Source organism: Salvia hispanica, chromosome 6 (genome assembly GCF_029641045.1).
Source record: "Salvia hispanica isolate PSC_SH4W2 chromosome 6, Shi_PSC_v1, whole genome shotgun sequence".
Lineage (NCBI taxonomy): Eukaryota > Viridiplantae > Streptophyta > Magnoliopsida > Lamiales > Lamiaceae > Salvia > Salvia hispanica.
The window spans coordinates 16,044,408-16,066,609 of record NC_142697.1 but is presented as its reverse complement, the minus strand read 5'-3'; the positions used below and the strand labels follow the sequence as shown (position 1 = coordinate 16,066,609).

At 36.5% G+C, this 22,202-nt stretch overlaps 3 protein-coding genes across 3 annotated transcripts; 2 read left to right on the top strand and 1 right to left on the bottom strand.

Moving 5' to 3' along the window:
* The first annotated feature begins 1,101 nt into the window (after positions 1–1,101).
* LOC148923285 (uncharacterized) lies at positions 1,102–5,039 on the top strand. The gene is given in 9 exon segments (XM_089061452.1): positions 1,102–1,183; positions 1,244–1,303; positions 1,395–1,398; positions 1,485–1,755; positions 2,057–2,411; positions 2,504–2,945; positions 3,064–3,391; positions 3,478–3,712; positions 3,802–5,039. Coding segments are annotated over 9 exon segments (3,015 nt in total).
* Positions 5,040–6,087: 1,048 nt separating this feature from the next.
* On the top strand, positions 6,088–14,701 carry LOC125205555 (ARM repeat superfamily protein). The gene is made up of 18 exons (XM_048104581.2): positions 6,088–6,695; positions 6,812–7,358; positions 7,763–8,017; positions 8,539–8,630; positions 9,169–9,379; positions 9,940–10,121; positions 10,196–10,435; positions 10,598–10,770; positions 10,940–11,033; positions 11,109–11,165; positions 11,242–11,376; positions 11,494–11,562; positions 12,378–12,491; positions 13,102–13,263; positions 13,347–13,475; positions 13,617–13,718; positions 13,893–13,942; positions 14,041–14,701. Exons 1-18 carry the CDS (start codon positions 6,195–6,197, stop codon positions 14,354–14,356), a joined length of 3,429 nt encoding a protein of 1,142 aa, XP_047960538.1. The 5' UTR covers positions 6,088–6,194; the 3' UTR covers positions 14,357–14,701.
* Positions 14,702–14,908: 207 nt separating this feature from the next.
* Positions 14,909–17,666, bottom strand: LOC125203460 (pentatricopeptide repeat-containing protein At1g79540-like). The gene has a single exon (XM_048101807.2). It carries the CDS (start codon positions 17,535–17,537, stop codon positions 15,120–15,122), a length of 2,418 nt encoding a protein of 805 aa, XP_047957764.1. The 5' UTR covers positions 17,538–17,666; the 3' UTR covers positions 14,909–15,119.
* Between the last annotated feature and the right edge of the window lie 4,536 nt (positions 17,667–22,202).

Sequence of the window (22,202 nt, the reverse complement as noted above, 5' to 3'; positions counted from 1 at the left end):
GGTGGGAATACGGATATTGGGTATTGGGTTTACCCGTACCCAACCCGATACCCGATGGGTATTGGATACCCAATATCCAATTTTATGGGATTGAGTATGAGATTGGATATTGAAATTTAAGATAAATCGGGTAATGGGTATTACTCGAATATCCAATTTATTATTTAAAGAATTTTTTAAATTAGGTTTAGCCATTTTGAGGTTCAAGAGCTGAGCTAATTTATTTACTAATTACAACTTACTAGGTTAACTTTCTCTACAATTATATAAATAAGTCAATCTCTCTTACTATAGGTCATGGCTTCTCCAAACTCTCACCTCGCATTCATCATTTGGAATAATTATTTTAACTTTTGAATTATATTATTGGTTGCTTCTACAATTATAATTTTTAGTGTTGGTGGATCGTTGAAAGTCCTATTATTATAAGTGATGTTATACCAACTGAACGGGAACACTATTGTTTCGTCTTCGTTGTATCAATGTGGAGGTAATCTTCTATCACTATTGATATGGAATTTTATTAACTATATGTTTGTGTAATATTAACGATGTGGGTATACTTTTTTGAAAACTATTTTGTTTTTAATTTTTTAATATTATTATATTAATATGTAATTAAAAGTATTATTTATATTCAATTATTTCATCATAAAGCATTTTTTTTGTTTTTTATATTCTTTTGTAAATGTGTTAATAAAATTAGTACTCCCTCCGTCCCGGAGTATTAGACTCACTTCTTTTGGGCACATGATTTAAGGAATTAATATTAAAATAGTTAAAGTGGAGAGAGTAAAGTATGAGAGAGGGAAAAAGTAGGGGAGAGAAGAGAGAAAAAAGTAGGTGGAGAATAAAATAAGATAGATTCTTTTTGCTAAAAAAAGAAATGAGTCTAATATGTTGGGACATCCCAAAAAGGAAAATTGGTCTGATACCTTGGGACGGAGGGAGTAATAAATTGAATTTTAATATTTAATTGTAGATTACTGGGATATTGGTGACGCGTCGTTCTCCTGTTCGCATTGTGGTGCGTTGTTTTGGTACGAGGAACGTCTTGGTAAACCCAATAAACCGAAGAGTCCGAGATATTCTCTTTGTTGTATGAACGGGAATATTGAGATTCCTCTAATGATCAGACCACCTGATGTTTTATTGAGTTTGATGTTCTCCAACGATGCCAAAAGTAACCACTTCCTAAAAAACATTCGTTCATATAATTCTATGTTTTGTTTTACTTCATTAGGAGGTAAAATTGATAATAGTGTGAACACTGGTGGTTCTCCTCCTGTTTTTCGATTACACGGTCAAAATTACCACTTAATTGGTAGCATGCTCCCGCTACGTGGTGAATTACCCAAGTTTGCTCAATTGTGTATATATGATAATTGTCGCAGTGAGGTATGTCTTTTTATTTAAATGAATTATCTGTTAAATTTTAGTTAATTTTTTTTTATTGTATTTTGATGTAGTTGTTATTATTTCAGGAATAGAGATTATGCTAATAATCTACATTCTGATATTGTATGTGACCTACAATTTATGTTGGATGAGTATAATGTGTTGGTGAAGTCTTTTCGTTTGGCTAAAGAAATGATCAATCAAGATAATGCACCAAATGTGAAATTGAGGTTGCTTGGTAAAAGAGGTAGAGATGGAAGGACTTATAATCTATCTTCTGTTTCTGAGGTAGCCATGCTTGTGGTGGACGATTTTGACCACGCATTAGGTGATATAGACATTATTGTTGAAAAAACAGTCAGGAAAGCTTCAAAGGATTAGTGAACTTCATCCTTCTTATCTTGGATTGCAATATCCACTGTTGTTCCCATATGGGGAGGATGGATATTCAGAATTTATAATGTTTTCTAAGTCTTCCACCTCCGAATCGAGCAATAGAAAAAGAGTTAGCCCTAAAGAATTTTTTTCGTACCGCATGCATGATAGAGTCTCTGAGTGTTCTATTATTATGTAATCGAGGCGATTGTATCAACAATTTATTGTGGATGCATATACTATGATTGAATCTGGGCGCTTAACGTTTGTTTGAATGCAACAGAAAAAATTGCGTGCCGATATCTACAGTGGGTTAGAGGAGGCTGTTCTACGTGGTGAAACCGATAGTTCCAGACATGGAAAACGTATTATATTGCCTTCCAGTTTTGTTGGTGGTGCTCGGTATATGATTCAGAATTATCAAGATGCGATGGCTATATGTAGATGGATTGGATATCCAAATCTTTTTATAACATTTACTTGCAATCCTAAGTGGCCTGAGATTCAAAGGTTTGTTGGGTCAAGGGGTCTAAAATCAGATGATCGCCCATATATCGTCAGTAGGATGTTTAAAGTGAAGTTAGATGGTTTCATAAGGGATGTTAAGACTAGGAAAATATTTGGAGCCGTTAAAGCAGGTTCATTTTTAAATTTTTATTTCACCTGAATGATGAATGTATGGATATTATTTTATAATTTAACTATATTCTTCATATTTGTTGTAATGCAGTTATTTACACCATTGAGTTTCAGAAACGTGGATTGCCTCATGCACATATTTTGCTTTTTTTAAGCAATGAGGATAAGCAACCTCATCCACGACGCATTGATGAAATTATATCTGCTGAAATTCCCGATCCATTGATTGATCCTTATTATTATGAGTGTGTTAAAGAACTTATGATGCATGGTCCGTGTGGTGTGGTTCGAAAATCATCCCCTTGCATGCGTGATGGACGTTGTACTAAGTATTATCCGAAGAAATTTGTTTCTGATACAGTGTATGATGATGATGGTTATTCCATTTACAGGCGTATGGATAATGGCCGGATTGTTTTGAAAGATGGTGTTGGTTTGGATAATAGATATGTTGTGCCTCACAATCGATTTCTCCTTGTGAAATATGGTGGTCACATTAATGTTGAATGGTGCAATCAGTCGCGTTCAATCAAGTATTTGTTCAAATATGTTCATAAGGGTTATGATAGGGTGACGACATCTTTTTTTCCAATCTGGTGTTGATGGTTCTGAAAGGAATCTGGATGAAGTAAGTTTGTATTATGATTGTAGATATGTATCTGCTTGTGAAGCTGCTTGGAGAATTTTTGGATTTGAGATTCAATATAAGGATCCTTCGGTTGAACGGTTGAGTTTTCATCTCCCTAATGAACAACATGTCATTTTTTATGAAGCCGATTCTTTGGATGACGTCTTAAATCGTAGGACTATTTATGAAAGTAAGTTCTTAGGTTGGATGGAGGCAAATAAGGTATATTCTGAAGGTAGAAATTTGACATATGGTGAATTTCCAACCAAGTTCGTGTGGAAAAAGATCATTGGCAACCTAGAAAACAACGTTATTCGGTTGGGAGGTTGTTTTATGTTGCTCCTGGCTCTGGTGATATGTATTATTTAAGATGTTTGTTGAACGTCGTTAAGGGGGCTACATGTTATGAGGATCTTAGATGTGTCAATGGTGTTCAGTATGATACATTTAGAGATGCATGCTTTGCTTTAGGATTGTTGGATGATGATAAGGAATATATTGATGGAATTGTTGAGGCTTCTTTTTGGTCGTCTGCACATTCACTGAGATTGCTATTTGTAAGTTTGTTGTCATCAGAATCTGTATCTCGGCCCGATGTTTTATGGCAAAAGTGTTGGAAACATTTATCCGATGATGTTGTTTATAATCAAAGAAAGTTGAGGAATCTACCAGGTAATTTTGAACTGAACTATTTTTGTTATATTTTTTATATATTTTTGTTTCATATACAAAATGTTACATGCATATTTTTTGTACTCCAGATTTGGTGCTAAATGATGATGAAATTCAGAATATTGTGTTGGCCAACATTGTGAAATTACTACTGAACGTTGGTAAAAGTTTGCATGACTACCATGGTATGCCGTATCCAAAACCGCAGTATTTTGAATCATTTCAGAATACTTTGATCAGCGATGAGTTGTCTTATGATCGTGAAGCTTTAAGGAAAGAACACTTGGAATTTCTATCAAAGTTCACGGATGAGCAACTTAATGTTCATGATATGATAATGTCGTCTGTGAATTCGACTGAAGGAAAAATGTTTTTTGTTTATGGTTATGGAGGTACTAGAAAAACATTCATTTGGAGGTCTTTGTCAACGGGTATTCGTTCGACATGAGGTATTGTGTAAAATGTGGCGTCCAGTGGCATAGCTTCTCTATTGTTATCAGGGGGTAGAACAGCTCACTCACGTTTTAAGATTCCTATCAATGTTAATGAAGATTCTATGTGCAATATAAAACAAGGATCTGATCTTGCGGAGCTTATCATAAGGTCGAAACTTATCATATGGGATGAAGCACCGATGATTCATAAGCATTGCATAGAAGCCGTTGATAGGACTTTTAGAGATATTCTTCATGTGTGTAGTGAGTCAAGTGTGCACAAACCATTTGGTGGAAAGACTATAGTTTTTGGTGGTGATTTTAGACAAATTTTGCTTGTTGTGCTTAAAGGAAGTCGGCAGAATGTTGTGAATGCCACCATTAACTCATCTTATCTTTGGAGTAGTTGTATAGTTTTGAGGTTGACTAAGAACACGAGACTGTTGAGTGTTGAATCTTCTGTTGAAGCTTCTAAGTTGAAGGAATTTTCATCTTGGGTTGCTTCTGTAGGTGATGGAGTTGTTGGTGGTCCGAATGATGGTGATTATGTTTTGGAGGCGCGTGTTTTGGGGGGTCAAAATATTGGTGACAAGGTTTTGATTCCACGCATGTCATTGATACCGTCTGATCCGAGGCTACCTTTCAAATTCCAACGACATCAATTTCCTTTGGCTGTGTCATATGCAATGACCATTAACAAAAGTCAAGGCCAATCATTGTCCCATGTTGGATTATTTTTGAGAAAACCAGTCTTTAGTCATGGACAACTTTATGTTGCTATATCTAGAGTCACAAGTCGTGAAGGATTGAAGATTTTAGTTTGCGGGGATGAGATTGGCAGTAGAAGTTGTATACAAAGAAGTCTTTCAAAATGTATGAATTACTTATATTAGAGAGATGTTTGTAACGTTTTTGTTACGAAAATCAGATTTTGAATTCTATATGTTGTTCTTCGAATTTATAATGAAGTATTTAAATTACTTTAGTGCCTACTTTAGTCACAAGTATTTAAAGGGCATTTCGTTTCTCCCTTGTCCTACTTCTCTCATGTCCTTTTATTTTATCCTTTAATTTTATTTATCACATAATAAATGCTACTTGCCATCAAAATTATATGCTAAATATAAAATGGTTCATTTGTTATCTTGATCATTTGTTTTGTAAATCTTTATAATCTTTTGAATGCAAAATATAAATAATTTCTATTCTTTATTTTCAATAATTTTACTTATTTCCTATATATTCCTTATTCTTATTTAATTTTTGTTAAAGATATTTTCTTATATTTTGAAAATCACTTGGCCCGTGCATAGCACGGGTGGTAAAACTAGTTTAATTAAATGCGTACGTTTTATTATTTTACTTACATATGCATAGCTAATCCCCATAAATATAATCGTATACTTTAAAATAAAAGTGACCCTTTTTTTAAAAGTTTTATACTACAAAATAAATACAACATTAAAAATATTAGTAAATTTAAATATTTCTATATTAATATTATTATAAAAAATTTGATTTTGTTTATTAGTTATTAACACATGTAAAGAATCGGGTATTTGGGTACTCGATACGTCGGGTATGGATACCTGGGGCGGGTATTGGAGTACCCGAATATATATCGGGTCAGGTTCTGGATAGACATTTAGATGATTTTTAAATTTGGATACCCGGTTTTTTCGGATCAGATATTCACGGATACCCATATTCTCACCCCTAAGCACTCCCATCCAGTAACCAAATTCGAAATTCACTCTCTAAATTTAAAATAAGAACAAATTACCCATATTGTAAACGTCCGTTTATATTAGTTTAAAATAGTATATATGCGTATCATAAACTTTTTTTTGTACGGATATGATTAATAAAATTTTATTACTATCAATTTGTTTTTTTGGAAAAATATCTCTAAATCAATGTAATGCAATTGGGTAGGGTTCAATACTTCAATTTGAAGATCGTCTTCCAAAACCCCTAATAAACCCTAACCCATTTTTTCTCAGGCAGTTGCCACCGCTCAACTCAATTTACTTGGTTCCGCCGCCGTAATGGAAGACGACGCCGCCCTTGAAGCACCACAGTCATTCGTCGCAGAGGCTGACATATGCCAACAGCTTCTAACCCGCTACGCTCGCTCCTCAGCTGCGCAGCACCGCCACCTCTGCGCCACCGCCGCCGCCACCCGCTCCATCATTCAGTCAGCTTCTATGCCCCTTACGCCGATATCATACTTCGCTGCTGCAATCACTTCTCTCTCCAATTATGAGAACTTAGACGCCGATGCTCTCGGTGCAGTCACTTCTTTCATTTCAATTGTGCTTCCTTTGGTCGGTAAAGGCGAAATCAAGCCAGAGAAAGCGCACGAGGCCGTGGAGGTTTTGGTGACATTAGTTGAGGAGAGTGGTGGTAAATTGGGAACTTCTGGTCTCAGGGCTGTAGTGAAGTGTGTGGGTGTTTTGGTTGCGGAATTCTGCAATTTGAAGGAGTGGGGCTCGGTTGGGCTAGGGTTCGAGTGGCTTTTGAGGTTCTCGATTGATAAGCGGCCTAAGGTTAGTATGAATAACGTTTATGTTGCAGTGTAGAATGTTTCGCCCAGTTATATAATGCAATAAAAGCTAGGAAGGAAATGTGTTTTCTCTTATTATGTCTTTGATCTTGGTTTCAGGTAAGGAAATCTGCTCAGGATTGTCTCTTGAAAGTTTTCAAGTTGTTGGAGCACTCTTCTATCTCCAAGAAGGCGAGTAAATCAATTTACTCGTTGCTCAAACGTCACATGCCATCGGCCGCAGAAACTAGCAATTCAAAAATAGTTGATGGAAACAGGCATGAGTTAATATCGAGGTCTGAGCACCAAGAAGTTCTTCATTTACTGAACATAATGAAGCATGTTATTCCAGATCTCTCACCCAAGGTCCGCGAGAAGGTGCTTTCAATATTGTTGAAGATCCCGAGTTCCCAATCCATGGTAGCGGCAAGGCATGTCTTCGATGTCATGGCAGCTATATTTGAAACTTCAGAAACTAAAGTTATAATCTCGAATGCTGAAGACATCTTTAGGCTACTGACCTCTTACATAGCTCTGGGTGAAAAGAACCCAGCTGAGAGCGTGTTGTTTGCTGCAAATTTGGCAAAAACTGTTCTAGGAAGACTTCACAATGGTGATACAGATCAATGGGAGTCCGTTTTCCCTATGTTGATTGAAGCTTTAGCAGGTAGGCTTTGATGTTATCTTTTATTCGATGCTGCTCTGAGTTCCCTGTGAATTTATGAGTTAGGCATATTCCGTGCTAATTTTCTCAAGACATATGTGATACATCTTGATCCAAAAGGAAAGTTGTGGTAGATAAATGGAAGGAGCATATTTGTCAAGTTACAATTTTTCTGCCCCCTAAATGTTAGTAATGGAGAGGAGTTCCAGTTTTATGATTAATTAGTTGACACTTGACAAGTTACTCTTTAGATTCCTGTGTACTGAGACAAAGAGATAGAGGATTCCCTTTCGGGTATTTCGTTCTATCTTCTTGGTGATGTCCCAAACAATTACAGCCGCTTTAAATTGCAGTATCATTCTGTTTGAACATATTCTTGAAGATGACTATTTAAACATTCCTATCAGGTCTTTTATCTTCCCCCAGAGATAATGTGGCTTTACAGGCTTCACTCATTGTCAGAGAACTGATGGATCAGCATATTGATGGAAAACGTTTGCTAACAATGGAAAACAAAGAAAAGGGTGATGATACAACTCACAGTGCAGAGTTTAAATCAGTACAAGCTGGATGCACCAAATTCTACAATTTGCTGTGTTCTTCATCTCCAATTCTAAACAAACACTTATTGTCTGTAGTTTCTTCTCTGTTCCTCAAACTTGGTAAGTATCTGAGTTTCAACATAGAAAATATGGAGTATCACTTTGATGTATTCTGTAATTTTTATTTTTAGATTACTTTGTCTATTTATTTACAGGTGATGCACGGTGTAAAAACTTTTGGGTGTTAGATAAATCAGTTGGTTGTATCCAATAAAACCTGTAAAAATTGGCCTTTGTTTGAGCTCCGGATAAATTTGATGTGCTTCCTCAAGTGCGAGTTGGTTCTTATTAATAGTCTTGGAAGAGGATTTTTTTATCCTTAAAGACAGTTTTGGAAATTTTCCATTTCCGTGTGTTATTTTGCTTGCAGTGAGACAACAGATAAATTCCGCAGCATCACTTACATTTCTATTGACTGTATTTGCACCAAGTTTTGGTTACTTTTGATCAATCATTAGTTGTGTCTGGTCTACCCATTAATTCCTAATCTTTATATTGAATCTTCAATTTCTCATACATAGTTGTTGAATAATGTTTTTTCCCTGTATTTTAATACTATTCTTTAAATGTTTGTGCTCCAGGTAAGATGTCAGATATCTATATGAGGCCTATACTTCTTAAACTCGCTGATTTGATGAATACTACTTCTGTTAGTACTTCAGAAGTTAAACACGTGAGCTTCCTCTTCCCACAAACTTTGTTTATACTTTATAATCAGAAAGTTCTCAATGCTGGTTGGTTATGTGCTGGTTGTGCCTTGTGAAATTATAGTTGTACCTTTTTTATATTTGCTTATATAACTATGTGGTGTATGCATTATAGCACCACAAGTTTGGTTGGTGGTATGACATTTGAATTGGTTACCTTTTCTTATAGTTTTCTTTATAGCCTGTTAGTTTGACAGAAACAATTTCTTTTTTGTCTTGGAAATCTGACAATTTTATATCTGGTTACATTAAGATTTATTTAGACCTTGAACTTGGACCTGGAGAAACATTTGTTCAGTGCTTGCAGTGCTGGAGAAATCTTAATTGATATCATTATTTAAGTAACTTGGTCTCTATTTCTTTGGAAGACTGTACATGAGTTTTGTTTTGGTTTTCCTTTGCAGTGCTTGCATGTTCTTTTGTAGCTATCAAGTAGATTTCATTCTTTCATAGTCTAGTTTGGTTGTTTCAGTTAAGCTTTTCATATTTTCTTCATTTGTGCAGCTCGAAGACTGCATCGGCTCTGCTGTTGTTGCCATGGGACCAGAGATATTACTCTCTCTTATACCAATTTCCCTCAATACAAAAGATTTTTCCTGTTCAAATATTTGGCTGATACCAATTTTAAAGAAAAATATTGTTGGATCGTCACTACAATTCTTTATAGAGCACATCATACCTCTGGCTGAATCCTTTGAGAAGGGATCTAATAAAGGTATATTGCAAAGTGAACCTAAAGTTTTTCTTATTCTCGTCTGATGCATAGTAACATGTGAATCTACTTACCAATTTTTCGTTTAATATAAAGCATATGTATTTCTGAAGATTCCAATAATATCACTGCCATAAATACTTGTCACATGTGGTGTTAGTTATGATTACTGAGCAACCTTTTTCAATATCTTTTTCAAGAAGTGAACACACGAGTTGCTAAGATAAACCAACAATTGTATTGAGACTCCATCATACATCCATCATAGCATGCGCCTCTTGATCCCAACAATGGCACAATTAAGTATATAGTTGATCTGCATGTCTAATGTTGGCATTCATTGCTCCTTTTGTGACAATTCTTTTGAATTGTCTGGCTTCATAATTTAGAAAGTAATGTCGTGTGTACAGATTTATCTTTGTTTTGATTTGTCTGCGGATGTAAACCTCTTCCTTCAATTTTTTGTCACTGTCTTTAATCTATATAGCTTGGTAAATAATGAATCCTTATAAATTGGGTTTTTCCCTTTGATCTCTTGAATTTGAATTTTTGCTCCTTTACAGTTAAAAATCTAGTAATTGGCCAAGATCTGCAGGCTTATGCCCATGGGTGTTGGGGTTTGTTGCCTGTGTTTTGCCACTGGCCTATTGATACATATCAGAGTTTTCCCTCACTTTCTGAACTCTTAATCCCCTTTCTCAAGAAGGACTCATTCATGATTGAGAATATTGCCGTCAGTTTGCAGGTACAGTTCTGATATTCCAACACTCTGCTCGCCAATTTTAATCTTTATGTTTTAACTGATTATTTTTGTTGTAGGAACTAGTAAATGAAAATAGAAGAGTGCTTGCCTCTGATAATGTTGGGCCTGCACAGTTGACTGATGTTCACAATTCAGGAAGTGTTAACGCTGCAATAGATTATGAAATAAGACATGTCTACTCCAAAAAGATGGCGAGCAAGAATATTAAGGCCTTGTCTTTGGGCGCCAAAGAGTTGCTTTTGCCTCTAGTTGATGTGCTATTTGAGTGCACTCCAGAGACTCGGGAACATCTACAGGTTGACATTGCCTATCAGTGGATATGATTTCTTACTACTACAGTTGATGTGCATGTATTGTATATATGTCTCTTTTCTCCTGGTTCCTGTTTCTGATGCTGGTCTTGAGAAGTTTCCTGTGGTATCTGACTAGTAATTCATTCATTCTTTAATGACTTTTAGGGAGCAATCAGCTGCTTGGTATCCATATGTGATCCTTCGGTAACCAAAGACATATTTATTGCTTCACTTAAGAAGTTAAAGCTACTGGATGATGCTGGTGAACATGGAAAATTAGAAATCATTGCTGATGTTACATCCAAAGAAAAAGAGAGTGCTGGTACTGATGTAGACAGGTGATAACAAAATAAAGAATTTATCTTACTGTGAAAGATTATGGATATGCTATTGAACTTCTCGTCCTTGTCCCTGGTTTGACTTTTCCATGTCTACATGTATGGGAATGAAGATATTGAATCTAATATTTTGTATGTTGTTGATGTCGATCTGTCTATTTTTTTGTAGGTGTTTAATACTGGACCTTGCATCTTGCATAGTTGAGGGATGTGATACTGATCTAGTTAATATACTATTTTCTCTTATTAAGCATTATCTGCAGGTTAGTTGATTCCTTTTTACTTTATTATCTACATTTATATGATATGCTATTATGACAAGAATTTTTGGATTTTAGGCAAGTGATGTGGTCAGTCCGATGGAAGCATATCAAACTCTCAGCAAAATTCTTGAGGTTTGTTGTTATATTATTGCTGTATATTTTTTAAAGAAACAGTTATTGAATTATTCTTATACCATCCTCTGTGCAGAAACATTCTTCATTCTGCTCTACAGAATTTGATGTGGTGATGGATTTGTTGGCTGGAATGAAGCCTTCAGAAAACATTGAATTGGTTAAAAGCCGTTTTGCCTGTTTGCAGACCTTGCTAATTCATGCATTATCGGTAGGCTAGCTATTTTGCAGTTATTATATTCTATACAGTGGATCTACTGATCCATTTATTATTCTGGGTTCCTTTTAGATTGAAACTTGATAGATAAGATGCACTCCTACTCTGCAGAAAAACCCGGATGAGGAGAATACAAAGGCATTCCTTATCCTGAATGAGATCATTCTCATGTTAAAAGATGTAAGAGCTACTTCTGCTGTTTGATGTTTTATTCGCTAATCTCTATGATCAGATTTCTAAGATTGTTTAAGATTTGTTTAAAGCATTTTTTTCATGAAACTGGAACTTGGGAAATACTCCCTCCGTCCCAATAAATATGAAACATTTGGTTTCCGGCACAGGATTTTATGCAAGTGTTGTTTTGTGAGTTAATGAAGAGAGAGTAAAGTAAGAGAGAGGAAAAAGTAGAGAGAGTGATGGTTCCATTTTAGGAAACGTTTCATTTTTAGTAGGACAACCCAAAAAGGAAAACGTTGCATTTCTAATGGGACAGAGGGAGTATCAAAGATTGAAGTACAAAATTCGTGTCTGGTATACCAATCAAGCTTTCACATGTTGCTGGTCTGTTTCCCTCTTAAGTATCTCAGTTTTGCCTTTTTTGCCATCTTAAAAAGCTTCGAAACCAGAGAAGATGGGTCGATAAGGAAGTTTTGGAAGTATTTATATGTGTTCTTTTAGCATGAGTGGCAAACTTTCATTGGGTAAGGAATATGATAAGCTATTTAGGTATGTCAAGGAAAGTTCCATTGAGTTTGCAAGTTAAAGGCTACAAAGTCTGCATGCCCAATGAGGACAGTCCATGCAAAGCAAGGCTATGCATTGAAACTACCGAGTTCTGTGTATACATACTGCCTTTTTGACTCATTTGTGTTTCTTTGTGTTAGTATGGGATTATTTGAATGTTTTTACTTTTGAGTTTCTATTGAATATCATACTTTTTCCTTGCTGCTATATTTCTTAAACTAAGCGTCTAAGCATAAGTTTATAATGCTCAGTCCAGGGAAGAAGGCAGAAAGGCAGCTTATGATGCTTTACATGGATTAAGTTCCAAGTTGAGAAGTTCAACTGATTCTTCTTCAAAAGAGCTCTATCACAAACTTATAACTATGGTGCGTGCAACCTTATCATATACTACTCCCTCCGTCCCTGAAAAATAGGAACTATTTCCTTATTAGTCCGTCTCTGAAAAGTATGAACTTTCTACTTTGGAATATTTAAACAACACATTACCCATACACATCATTTTATTTACAACGTATACCATTACACAACACTACTAATGATGTGGAGCCCACTCTCCCTCTTTCTCTCTCTCACTTAACAAACTATACATAAAACTCTTGCCAAGCCATATGTTCATACTTTTTAGTGACAGAGGGAGTACTATATATTTGATTTCTATCCTTACTTTCTCATAACTTATGTACCAGTCATGTTACCATTGATCTTGAATTTCTATGATTCAATCAACTACAAATACCCATTGCCGATTATGATGGTAAAATTGTCCCTTGGTGGATTAAAGGCATACTTAATATAGCTATATACTGTGATTTACGTCTGGGAAGAAAGCCATACAAGCTTGAACTGTGATATACTATTATGAGTAATTTTTATATATTGAATTGTTTTGTGGACTCCCTTATGAAGCAAAGTTACTGGGTTATCCCAAATTGGGAAAAATAGGCTCTACTTCTAATTTGATGCTGCTATGTGCAGATTGCAGGGTATCTTTCAGGTTCTTCTCCTCATATAAAGAGTGGTGTGGTATCTGCACTCTCGGTTTTAGTTTACAGTGATCCCGATATCTGTGTTACAATGCCTGATATTTTCCCCTCGGTTATGGAATTGTTACACAGCAAAGCAATTGAGGTTATAAAAGTGAGTTTTCCCTGACTGAAGACATCAACATAAACTATTCAGTTATTTTCTTTGATAATGAATGCTCGATCTAAATTGAACAGGCTGTTTTAGGCTTCGTAAAGGTGTTAGTTTCATCGCTTACTCCAAATGATCTGCACCATTCTCTTTCTGAAATCATGGATGGAATTCTTCGTTGGTCATCTGTCTCACGCTATCATTTTAAAGAAAAGGTTTTTGACTATTGGCCTTCGCTCGAACATTAGTTGCTTGAACAGTAGTAGCAAAATATTGGTATATGCTGACTAGTTGAACTGCTGCTGTTTTTTTCTGTTGAAAGATGCTGTTGTAATACTTGCTTTTATTTCTTGCAGATAATTGTGATCTTGGAGATTTTAATGAGGAAGTGTGGTTGTGCCAATGTGAAGGCCCTTGCACCTGAAAAATACAAGGACTTTGTGCAGGGTGTTGTAGAGGTACCTCCTCTTCCCACATGAACGAGTCTTTTCCCAATAGTGCTTTTAGTATTTTAGTTTACGAATAAATTGCTGCTGTCCGAAGCCAAAAATGTTCCCTAGTTCTTGTTATTTCAGAAACATTCTTTCGTTGCCCTGTGCCGCACACTTAATTATGTTATATATTTGCTGCAGAATCGTCATGGCAAGAACAGGCCGGAACCTTCTGATAAGTCTCTTAAGGGGTTCGATTCTTCCTTCATCTCAAATCTTACATTTTTATTGGTCAGAAATTCTGTTCCCATAACCATTCTTGAGATAATAAAACTACCTATTTTTCCAGGCAGGAGAAAAGGAAACGAGATGAATCTGCCATCTCGTCCAAGGAAGAAGGATACACTGGGCGACCTTGGAAGAAAAGGGACAACCAAAAGAACAATGGAAATTCCTCACAGAGCACTGGGCACTCTGATCGCACCAATTTCAGAAAGGGCGAGTCGAACAGACCTCAAGATGGTGGTGCAAAACGGTTCACGGGGAAGCCCTCCGGTGGAGAGAAGAAGCAGAAAGGGAGGTCAGCGTTTAAGAGCAATGAACGCAACCTTCATGCTGCTGCTTCTAGGAATCCAAAACACACAAAATCAGCAAGAAAGAACTGAGGATCAACTGTGCTCGGAGAGGGGGAATGGGCAAAATCAGCCATGGGCAGAACAACAGGAAGCACAGAAAATGAGTTGACAGGCGAAAATCTGCAATGGGTTGATAGAGAAAATTCTCGGACGAGGGCTATGTAGGTGAGAGAGCTATGACATCTAGGGTTTTGTTGAGGCTTTTTTATAGCATTTGGTTCTGCAGCATTTTGATGGGGGGCTGTAGGCTGTAGTTGAGGAAAAAAGATTATGTATAGAGATATATAGATATACGTCTCACTCTCATTACATAGTTTTTATGTTGTTACCGTTAACTATAATACATGATTTTATTTTAGTCACTATTTTTGTTGATTCTTGCAACATTGCCATATTGTTTCTACTATTTACTTTTCTATATGTACACAAATCATGGGAAATAAACAATTTTGAATTTTAGAAGCAGCAGAAAAAGGAAAAGTTACTATGAAATGGTAGAATCATCTGACTTAATCCATTCTCAATAGCTATGAAATGGGCGCCTTAAGGTGATCCTTTTGTGTTAGTCCGAGAATTCTGAAGTGTCAAAAAAAAACCTGTGTCCTTATTTCATACAACACAATGAGGGAATATTAGATACAGAGCTACAAAAATGAGATGTGGAATTGCCAATCACTCCTATCATTTTCTCAGCATTCAAAACATCTGTCAGCCTCCATTACCCAAAAATTGTAAAGCTAAGAGAAGAAACTAACACCAAATCTATCAGAATGATTCAAATTGTACAATAAAACTATGAAGCTGCTGCGTTGTCCACTTTCAGCAAACTATAAATGTGGGGCAAAAGAGATTTTGTTCTTGGATAAAGATGAGAGTTCAGATCATAACCAGCAGATTTCATTCTGTCAAGAAGCTCCAAAGCAACTATCACTTTATCCTTAGATTTGAGAAGCGACACGACTAAACTGTTACAGAGCTGTGGTCTAAGTCTGTAGCCTTTCTGCAGGGTGTAGAGAAAGACATCGACCGCTTTATTGAGTTCTCTTTTGAAGCATAGAGCGCGAATCACCAGCACACACGAAGGGGGAGAAACGGGCACGTTGAACTCCTCAAGAGCATCAAACGCCTTCTGAGCCTCCTCTACTTGTTTAGCTAGGCAAAGTCCGGTCAGCCATATGTCATATAATGTTGAATCAAAATCTGCCAACTTGATGTCCATCTCAAGTAAGCTTCTCACAGCTTGCTCAAATTCATCCTTCTCGAAACATTCTTTAACTGATTGTAATACTTCGGCCTTCACACCAGCTCGGCTCTTCAAGTACTTTAACCAGAAACTAATGGTGACAGACATCTGCTTCTTCCTGCTAGACCAACTCATGAATGTTTTATACACGGACGAGCTAGGTTTGCATCCATTTGCATTCATCTGTTCAAAGAGCTTATACGCATCACCATCTCTATCAACCTTTAGGAGCGCATATATGAGTGTTGCATATGTCACAGAATCCGGTGACAAGCCCTTGAGCTGGAGTTCCTCCAAGAGCTTAAGAGCAATATTGATGTGCCCCGCGCTGCACATGCCATAGATCAAAGTGTTGTACGTCTCCACATTTGGGACGACCCCGCTGGCAGCAAGCTTCTTCAGAAGCTTGTAAGCATTCAAAACCGAGCCAGACTCCATCATATCTTCAACTTTCTTCTGTAGGCTTGCAGTATCAAGGATGCGATCAGCACCTTGAGAAAGGCGAAGAAACAATGATGGGCTCCTCCCAACTTCCATTTTATACAGCATTAGCTGTGCTTCCTCGAGCTTCCCTGCCTTGCACAACCCATCAATCAGGGCATTGAACGTCACAACAGAAGGAGAACATCCTAGCTTCTCCATGCTATTAAAAATCTGCTGAGCCTCTACCAGCAGACCGTTTCTGCAGAAAGCTCGGATAAGAATCGTGAAAGTGTACATGTTAGGGATCTGATTGTTCCGAGAAATCTCTAGCTTGAGAGATTCAGCATCATCTAACAACCCTAAATCGCAGAACCCTTTGATCAACACATTATAACATTGAGTGTCGGGAACTATGCCTCTCCGTAGCATATCCCTCAACATACTAACTGCATCATTCATCCTTCCAGCATCACTCAATCCACGCATCATGATAGTGTACAAGACAATGTCGGGGTCTAACCCTACCTGAATAACTTTCTGAAACAACACCTCTGCCTCACTAAACCTGTTGGCTTTCACCAACCCATCAATCAGACAGCTAAACCCCTTTATCCCAACATCATACTTGTCGTCATGAAATGATTTCAAGAGCACGCAGGCCTCATCGATCAGGCCTTGCTTGCAGAAACCATCAATCAAAGTGTTGCATGTAGCAGAATCAGGTTCACATCCACTACTCACCATCTCGTTAAACAGATTATATGCATCACTAGTCCGCTTTGTTTTGCACAACCCTGATATTACCACTGTGTATGTTATCCTATTTGGCAGAATCCCTCTGTCAGTCATTTCTTCAAACAGATTGAGGGCAGCCTCAGTCATCCCATTCTTGCACAGCCCATCAATCAAAACGTTGAACGTATCGCATCCCATATCAATATTCAACTTAATCATCATGTTATAAACAGCGAGTGCTAATAATATCGCATTTTCCTTAACCAAAACATGAAGAATAACATTGCAAGCAAATAAATTCGGCTTACAATCATAATCCTTCATCTTACCGAATGCATCCACCGCTTTCTCCGCGTTTTTCAGTCTCCAATAAACCAAAATCAAGACCGCAAACGCATCTGCGGAAACGCTCATCTTCTCATTCCTCAACTCATCAAGAAGGCCCCAGCACGAATCCAACGAATTCACATTCCCGCTGCTCAAAAGCATGTCAAACATCAGTTTATTGGAGAAGCTACTTCGCAGGTGCGCCGTATCGGAAGCCCAGATGAAAAATCGGAAGCTGATCAGTGGTTCCTTGTTCAATCGGGCCTGAGATTGGAGGACTGAAATGACGACTTGGCGATTGAGCGACGGAGATAGCACGGCGAGAGCGGGTTCGATGGGGCGTTGAGAGTTGATGAGGGCGAGCACTTTATTCGAGATGGAATCGTCGAGAGCATGGTCGGAAAATGAGGAGAAGTTTGATTTGGCAGTTAAATGTTGGGGGCGGATTGCACGGAAGATTTGGGAATGCAGAAATTGATGCATAATTGAATGTTCATGTTCATCACCACATATGTAACTGCTCAGGTTTATTGATTTGGGTTTTGGCAGGTTTTCAGTCGGAGGCGCGGCGGTCGAAATATGAATCCTGTATTAACAATATTTCAGTAGTTGGATCCATTTCAGGTTAACCAATTTTCATTTTCTTTATTTTATAAGATAAAAAAACTTTTTGTAATGCGACTTACTACAATATTTTGTGTATGAATTGTAGTATGTCTGTGATAGAAACAACATATACGTGGTGACCGGGTGAGCATTCGGGTTTCGGTTCGGTTTTTTCCCCAAATCGAATCAAAATTCAAAAAATCAAATTTAATTCAAAATTCAAATCGAACCGAATCCGAAAATTCAAAAAATCAAAACCGAAAACCGAACAAAATTGAATAAACCGAAAAATCTGAAAAACCGAAAATATATATATATATATATATAATTTATTTATTTTATATATATAAAATATATATGATATAAAATTAAGGGAGGTGATCAATTGCTAACTAATTAGCAATCCAAAATTGAGACCAATTTTTAACCATTAGATTAGAAGATCTTGTGGTTGATATAATGACAAGTGTAATATATTTTAAATTTAAATAATTATTAATTAAATTAAAAAGGTATTAATGGCAAATTCTATAGTAATTATAACTAACTACTTTCTCTCTCCTCAAAATCATCTCAAATCTTTAAATTTACGTAACTCTCTCAATTTAAATTATTTTTTAGCAAAAAATATATCAAATTAAAGATAATTTAATAAGGATTCCAACGAGATCTCAATTGCATATGTTCCGACGATGTTCGGGTGATGAAATTTGATAAATTATATTTCAATTTTCGTACATGTTGATAAGCAGTTTTTATCAACAAATGCAACAAAAAATCTCAATATATTGTAGGCAAAATCTCAATATTATGCATGTCCAATCTCAATAAAAATGTGTTGATATTTTCTTGTTCTTGTGTTGATATTCTAATGTCATATTGTTGATATTTGTAATACACAATGTTGATATAAAAAAACACTCACGAAAATTATCATATGATAACATAATGACGATATTACCCTTTTATTGATATTTTGTCTACTATTTATTGAGATTTGTGAGCTTTAATCTCATCCACTCATTTTAAAATCCAAGGGTGGAGATTTAGTCTTGATTTTGGATTAGGGTGCTATAAGCATTAGAATATGACTCATAAAATTAATAATATATATTATATAGTAGAATAGGGGCACACTATGGTGTTACCTTAATTAAAGTGACAATGTAACACCATTTATAGCCGTCCGATCTCCTATATAGATGACTGAGATTGAACTGTAGAAATAGAGTACGGAATGCTTGGTTGTTCACAATTTGTGGCTTACCAGGATAATTTTGTCTTTCCATTGAAATTAAAACCAAAACGGGAATGAAAAATCCCGGTAAATTTGGGCGTTGATTCATAACCTATCTTCCACTCAGCTATAACGCTCTCCCACTACTTGAAAATTGAATCGTTTCTCTTTCCCTAGTCGACCTTTCTCTCTCCAAATCTCCCCATCCGATCACCTACCGATTTTATTCATAAATATAAGCAAACCTTAGTCTGCAGCTGTTCTCTCCAAATCTTCCCGTTAGCGCTTTCTGTTGCTTTTCGCTACTGTCTACGATTGCCCCATCAACACTTTCTCCAAGTTCGGCGCTTGAAGTTTGCTGCCCGTCGTTAATGCCTGCGTCTTCTTCGTTGGTTCGATTTCTGTTTCATTATTGGCTAGTCTGACTACTTAGTGATTTTTTTAAGGTTTATTACGTAGTGACTATCATGCTCTTGGTTATTTTCACACCGATTATCACCACCATTCCTCCAAAATTCTGGATTGCATTATGTGTTATTTTGGGTTCTTTAAGTGATTGATGCTTACCCAGTTTCTGGATTGCATTTGTATGAATCGGTGTTTGATTGTTTTTCTTTTGAAATATGGGAATGTGTAGACCCTGGTTCTGAGATTTCCTGATGTTTGGTTGAGCATTTGGAATTGCGTGTTTTTATTGTGTTGGTTGCTTTGTTGGGAAAAAATCAAGGATACAATTCTGTTTACGAGGTGCCGTAGAAAATCATACATAGCAATGACGTTTGATTAAGCCTTTTTAAGTGCTTTGTTTAGTAATGACACATAATTAAGCCTTTTTAAGTGCTTTGATTTACTGTGGTGCTTGCTTGTTGTGCTACATATACAGAACCTTGTGTATTTATGATAGATGCGCTTGGTTCTATTTTATTGTTTGCTTGGTTGGCATATGTTGTTATATGTTTGTTTATTAATGACTGACTATTTGCTTGTTCTAAAGTTAGTATATGGTTGTTCTCATGCTAGACTCTGTTTCGTACTATTTGCTTACGTTTTGTTGAGTTAGTTGCTTTTGTTGGGAAAAAATTCAGTACACCTTTGATTTAAGGGATGCCGTTGAGAATCATACGTATTAATGAGCATGATTAAGCCTTTGTAAGTGCTTTGTTTTACTGTAATGGTTGCTTGTTCTGCTAAAGATTCAGGACATTGTGTAATTGTGGTTAGATGTGCTTAGTTCTATTTTGTTGTTTGCTTGGGTCATTTAATTTTATATGTTTGCTTATATGTGGCTGACTATTTACTTGTTAAAAAGTTATCATATGCTTGTTCTTAAATAAAACCTTTGTTTGTTTTTTTATTTATTTTGGTCGTGCAACAGAGGAGTCAAATTATACTATGGTTAGAAAGACGAAGGCAATCGAAGAGGGATACCAGAGACAATGGTTAGAGTTTGTTTGTTTATTTATGAATTGTTGTTTTTTTACGTGTTAAATCCTGTTCATTTCATTCAATACTAACTGTTATAATATTTTTTTTCAATAAGTCACGGAGGGAATGCTTTTCAGAAATTTGCCAAAATATTTCAGCAATATGTTAGCAGCTTTGAACGTGAATCAGAGGAAAGCAGTGGTTGAAAAGGAATTTAGAGCAATCCTGAATTTCAGTCTACAGTACCTGCCACCGAAACTAGCTTATTGGGTGGCAACACACTTCAACCCACTAACATGTAACCTACCAATAGGAAAAGTGGTGGGTGTCAAGCATGCTGATGGCAACCACATTGATGAGGTGGATGTTCACCTCACACTAGGGTTTCCAAAAGGAAAGGTACTACTTCAAAGTAAAAAAAAAGGATCAAATTTTGCATTGATGGATGATATTGCTAATAAGGAGGGCAAGCCACGTAGACTTTTGAGTCCGGATAATATTGAGAAACATATGTTGAAGGAGGAAAATGGTGGTGACCTGTTCAAAAAGTTGTTCTTGGTTTTATTGGAGTACTATCTCATCAAGGCACCATCTGATGGTTTCCTTAGGCCTAAAATACTGCACTTAATCGATGATGTCTCAAATGTGCACAACTACAGTTGGTGCAAATATGTTCTAAGCTTATTTCTCGACGTCTACGAGACATGGAATGAATCTCGTATTCGATACTATACTGGGCCAACAGTTTTCCTCGTTGTAAGTTTGCTTATTTTAGATTTTAGCAATCTATAATATTGTAATTCAATAACTAATAAGTAAATTTATATTTGTCGCCAGGGGTGCTATGTGGATAGAATGGTAATTGGAACTCATATGGTTGAGCGTTGCTTCCCAACCATCATGAATTGGGATAGTTATTGAAAGATAGACAACAAATAGAAGAAAATGTCGATGAGTTTGGACTGGGTTTCTACTAAGAGCGTATAGAAAATGAAGAAGTAGAACATCACAAGGCCTTGATAAGAATCCAAGAGCAACGAATACCGGATGAGGTAGAATCGATAAACAAACCAACATCTCTGGGAGAGGACGAGACAATGAAGGATGCAAATGCAATGAGTTAATGGATTTAGGCATGGATATGTGGAAAATCATTGCACGGTTTGTTGAGAAACTAAATGCATCTCCAAGTTGCATTCGTAATTTGGAGTGCTTCAAGTTAGCTTGTTCTACTGGGCTTGCTTCGGTAGGCCTTACCCAGCAAGGTACATTGGATAAGGATGAGATTGTCACAACAATGACTCAGGCGGCCAAAGATGAAGAGATCGATAACCCAAAGTGGATAGAAACAGTTGAGAAGATGATGATCGCTTATGAAAATAAAGTTGCTCTAGACAACTATATGCCAAACTTTGATCTGTTTGGTGATGCCAATAACATGCAGGTATGTGATTTTAAGACTATTGTGTTAAATGCTGAAATTGGGAACGTTGTTTAGCAATTAAATAGTATTTTTTTTTTTTTTGAAAAATGTTGAGTGCTGATAAGCAACCAAGACATCACTCTGGTGTTGAAAATGTAAATGTGACGGGCGCTACTGTGACCATGCTGCAGACGTATGAAGTATTAAAGATGGTTTATATTGGTGTGAAGGATTAAGAGATCTTAAATTGCTTGACAAATCCTATTCAAATTGCTTGACAAGCAATTTGAGATCTCTTAATCCTTCACACCAATATAAACCATCTTTTATACTTCATACGTCTGCAGCATGGTCACCAGTAGCGCCCGTCACATTTACATTTTCAACACCAGAGTGATTTCCTGGTTGCTTATCATCACTCAACATTTTCCAAAAAAAAACACTGCTTAATTGCTAA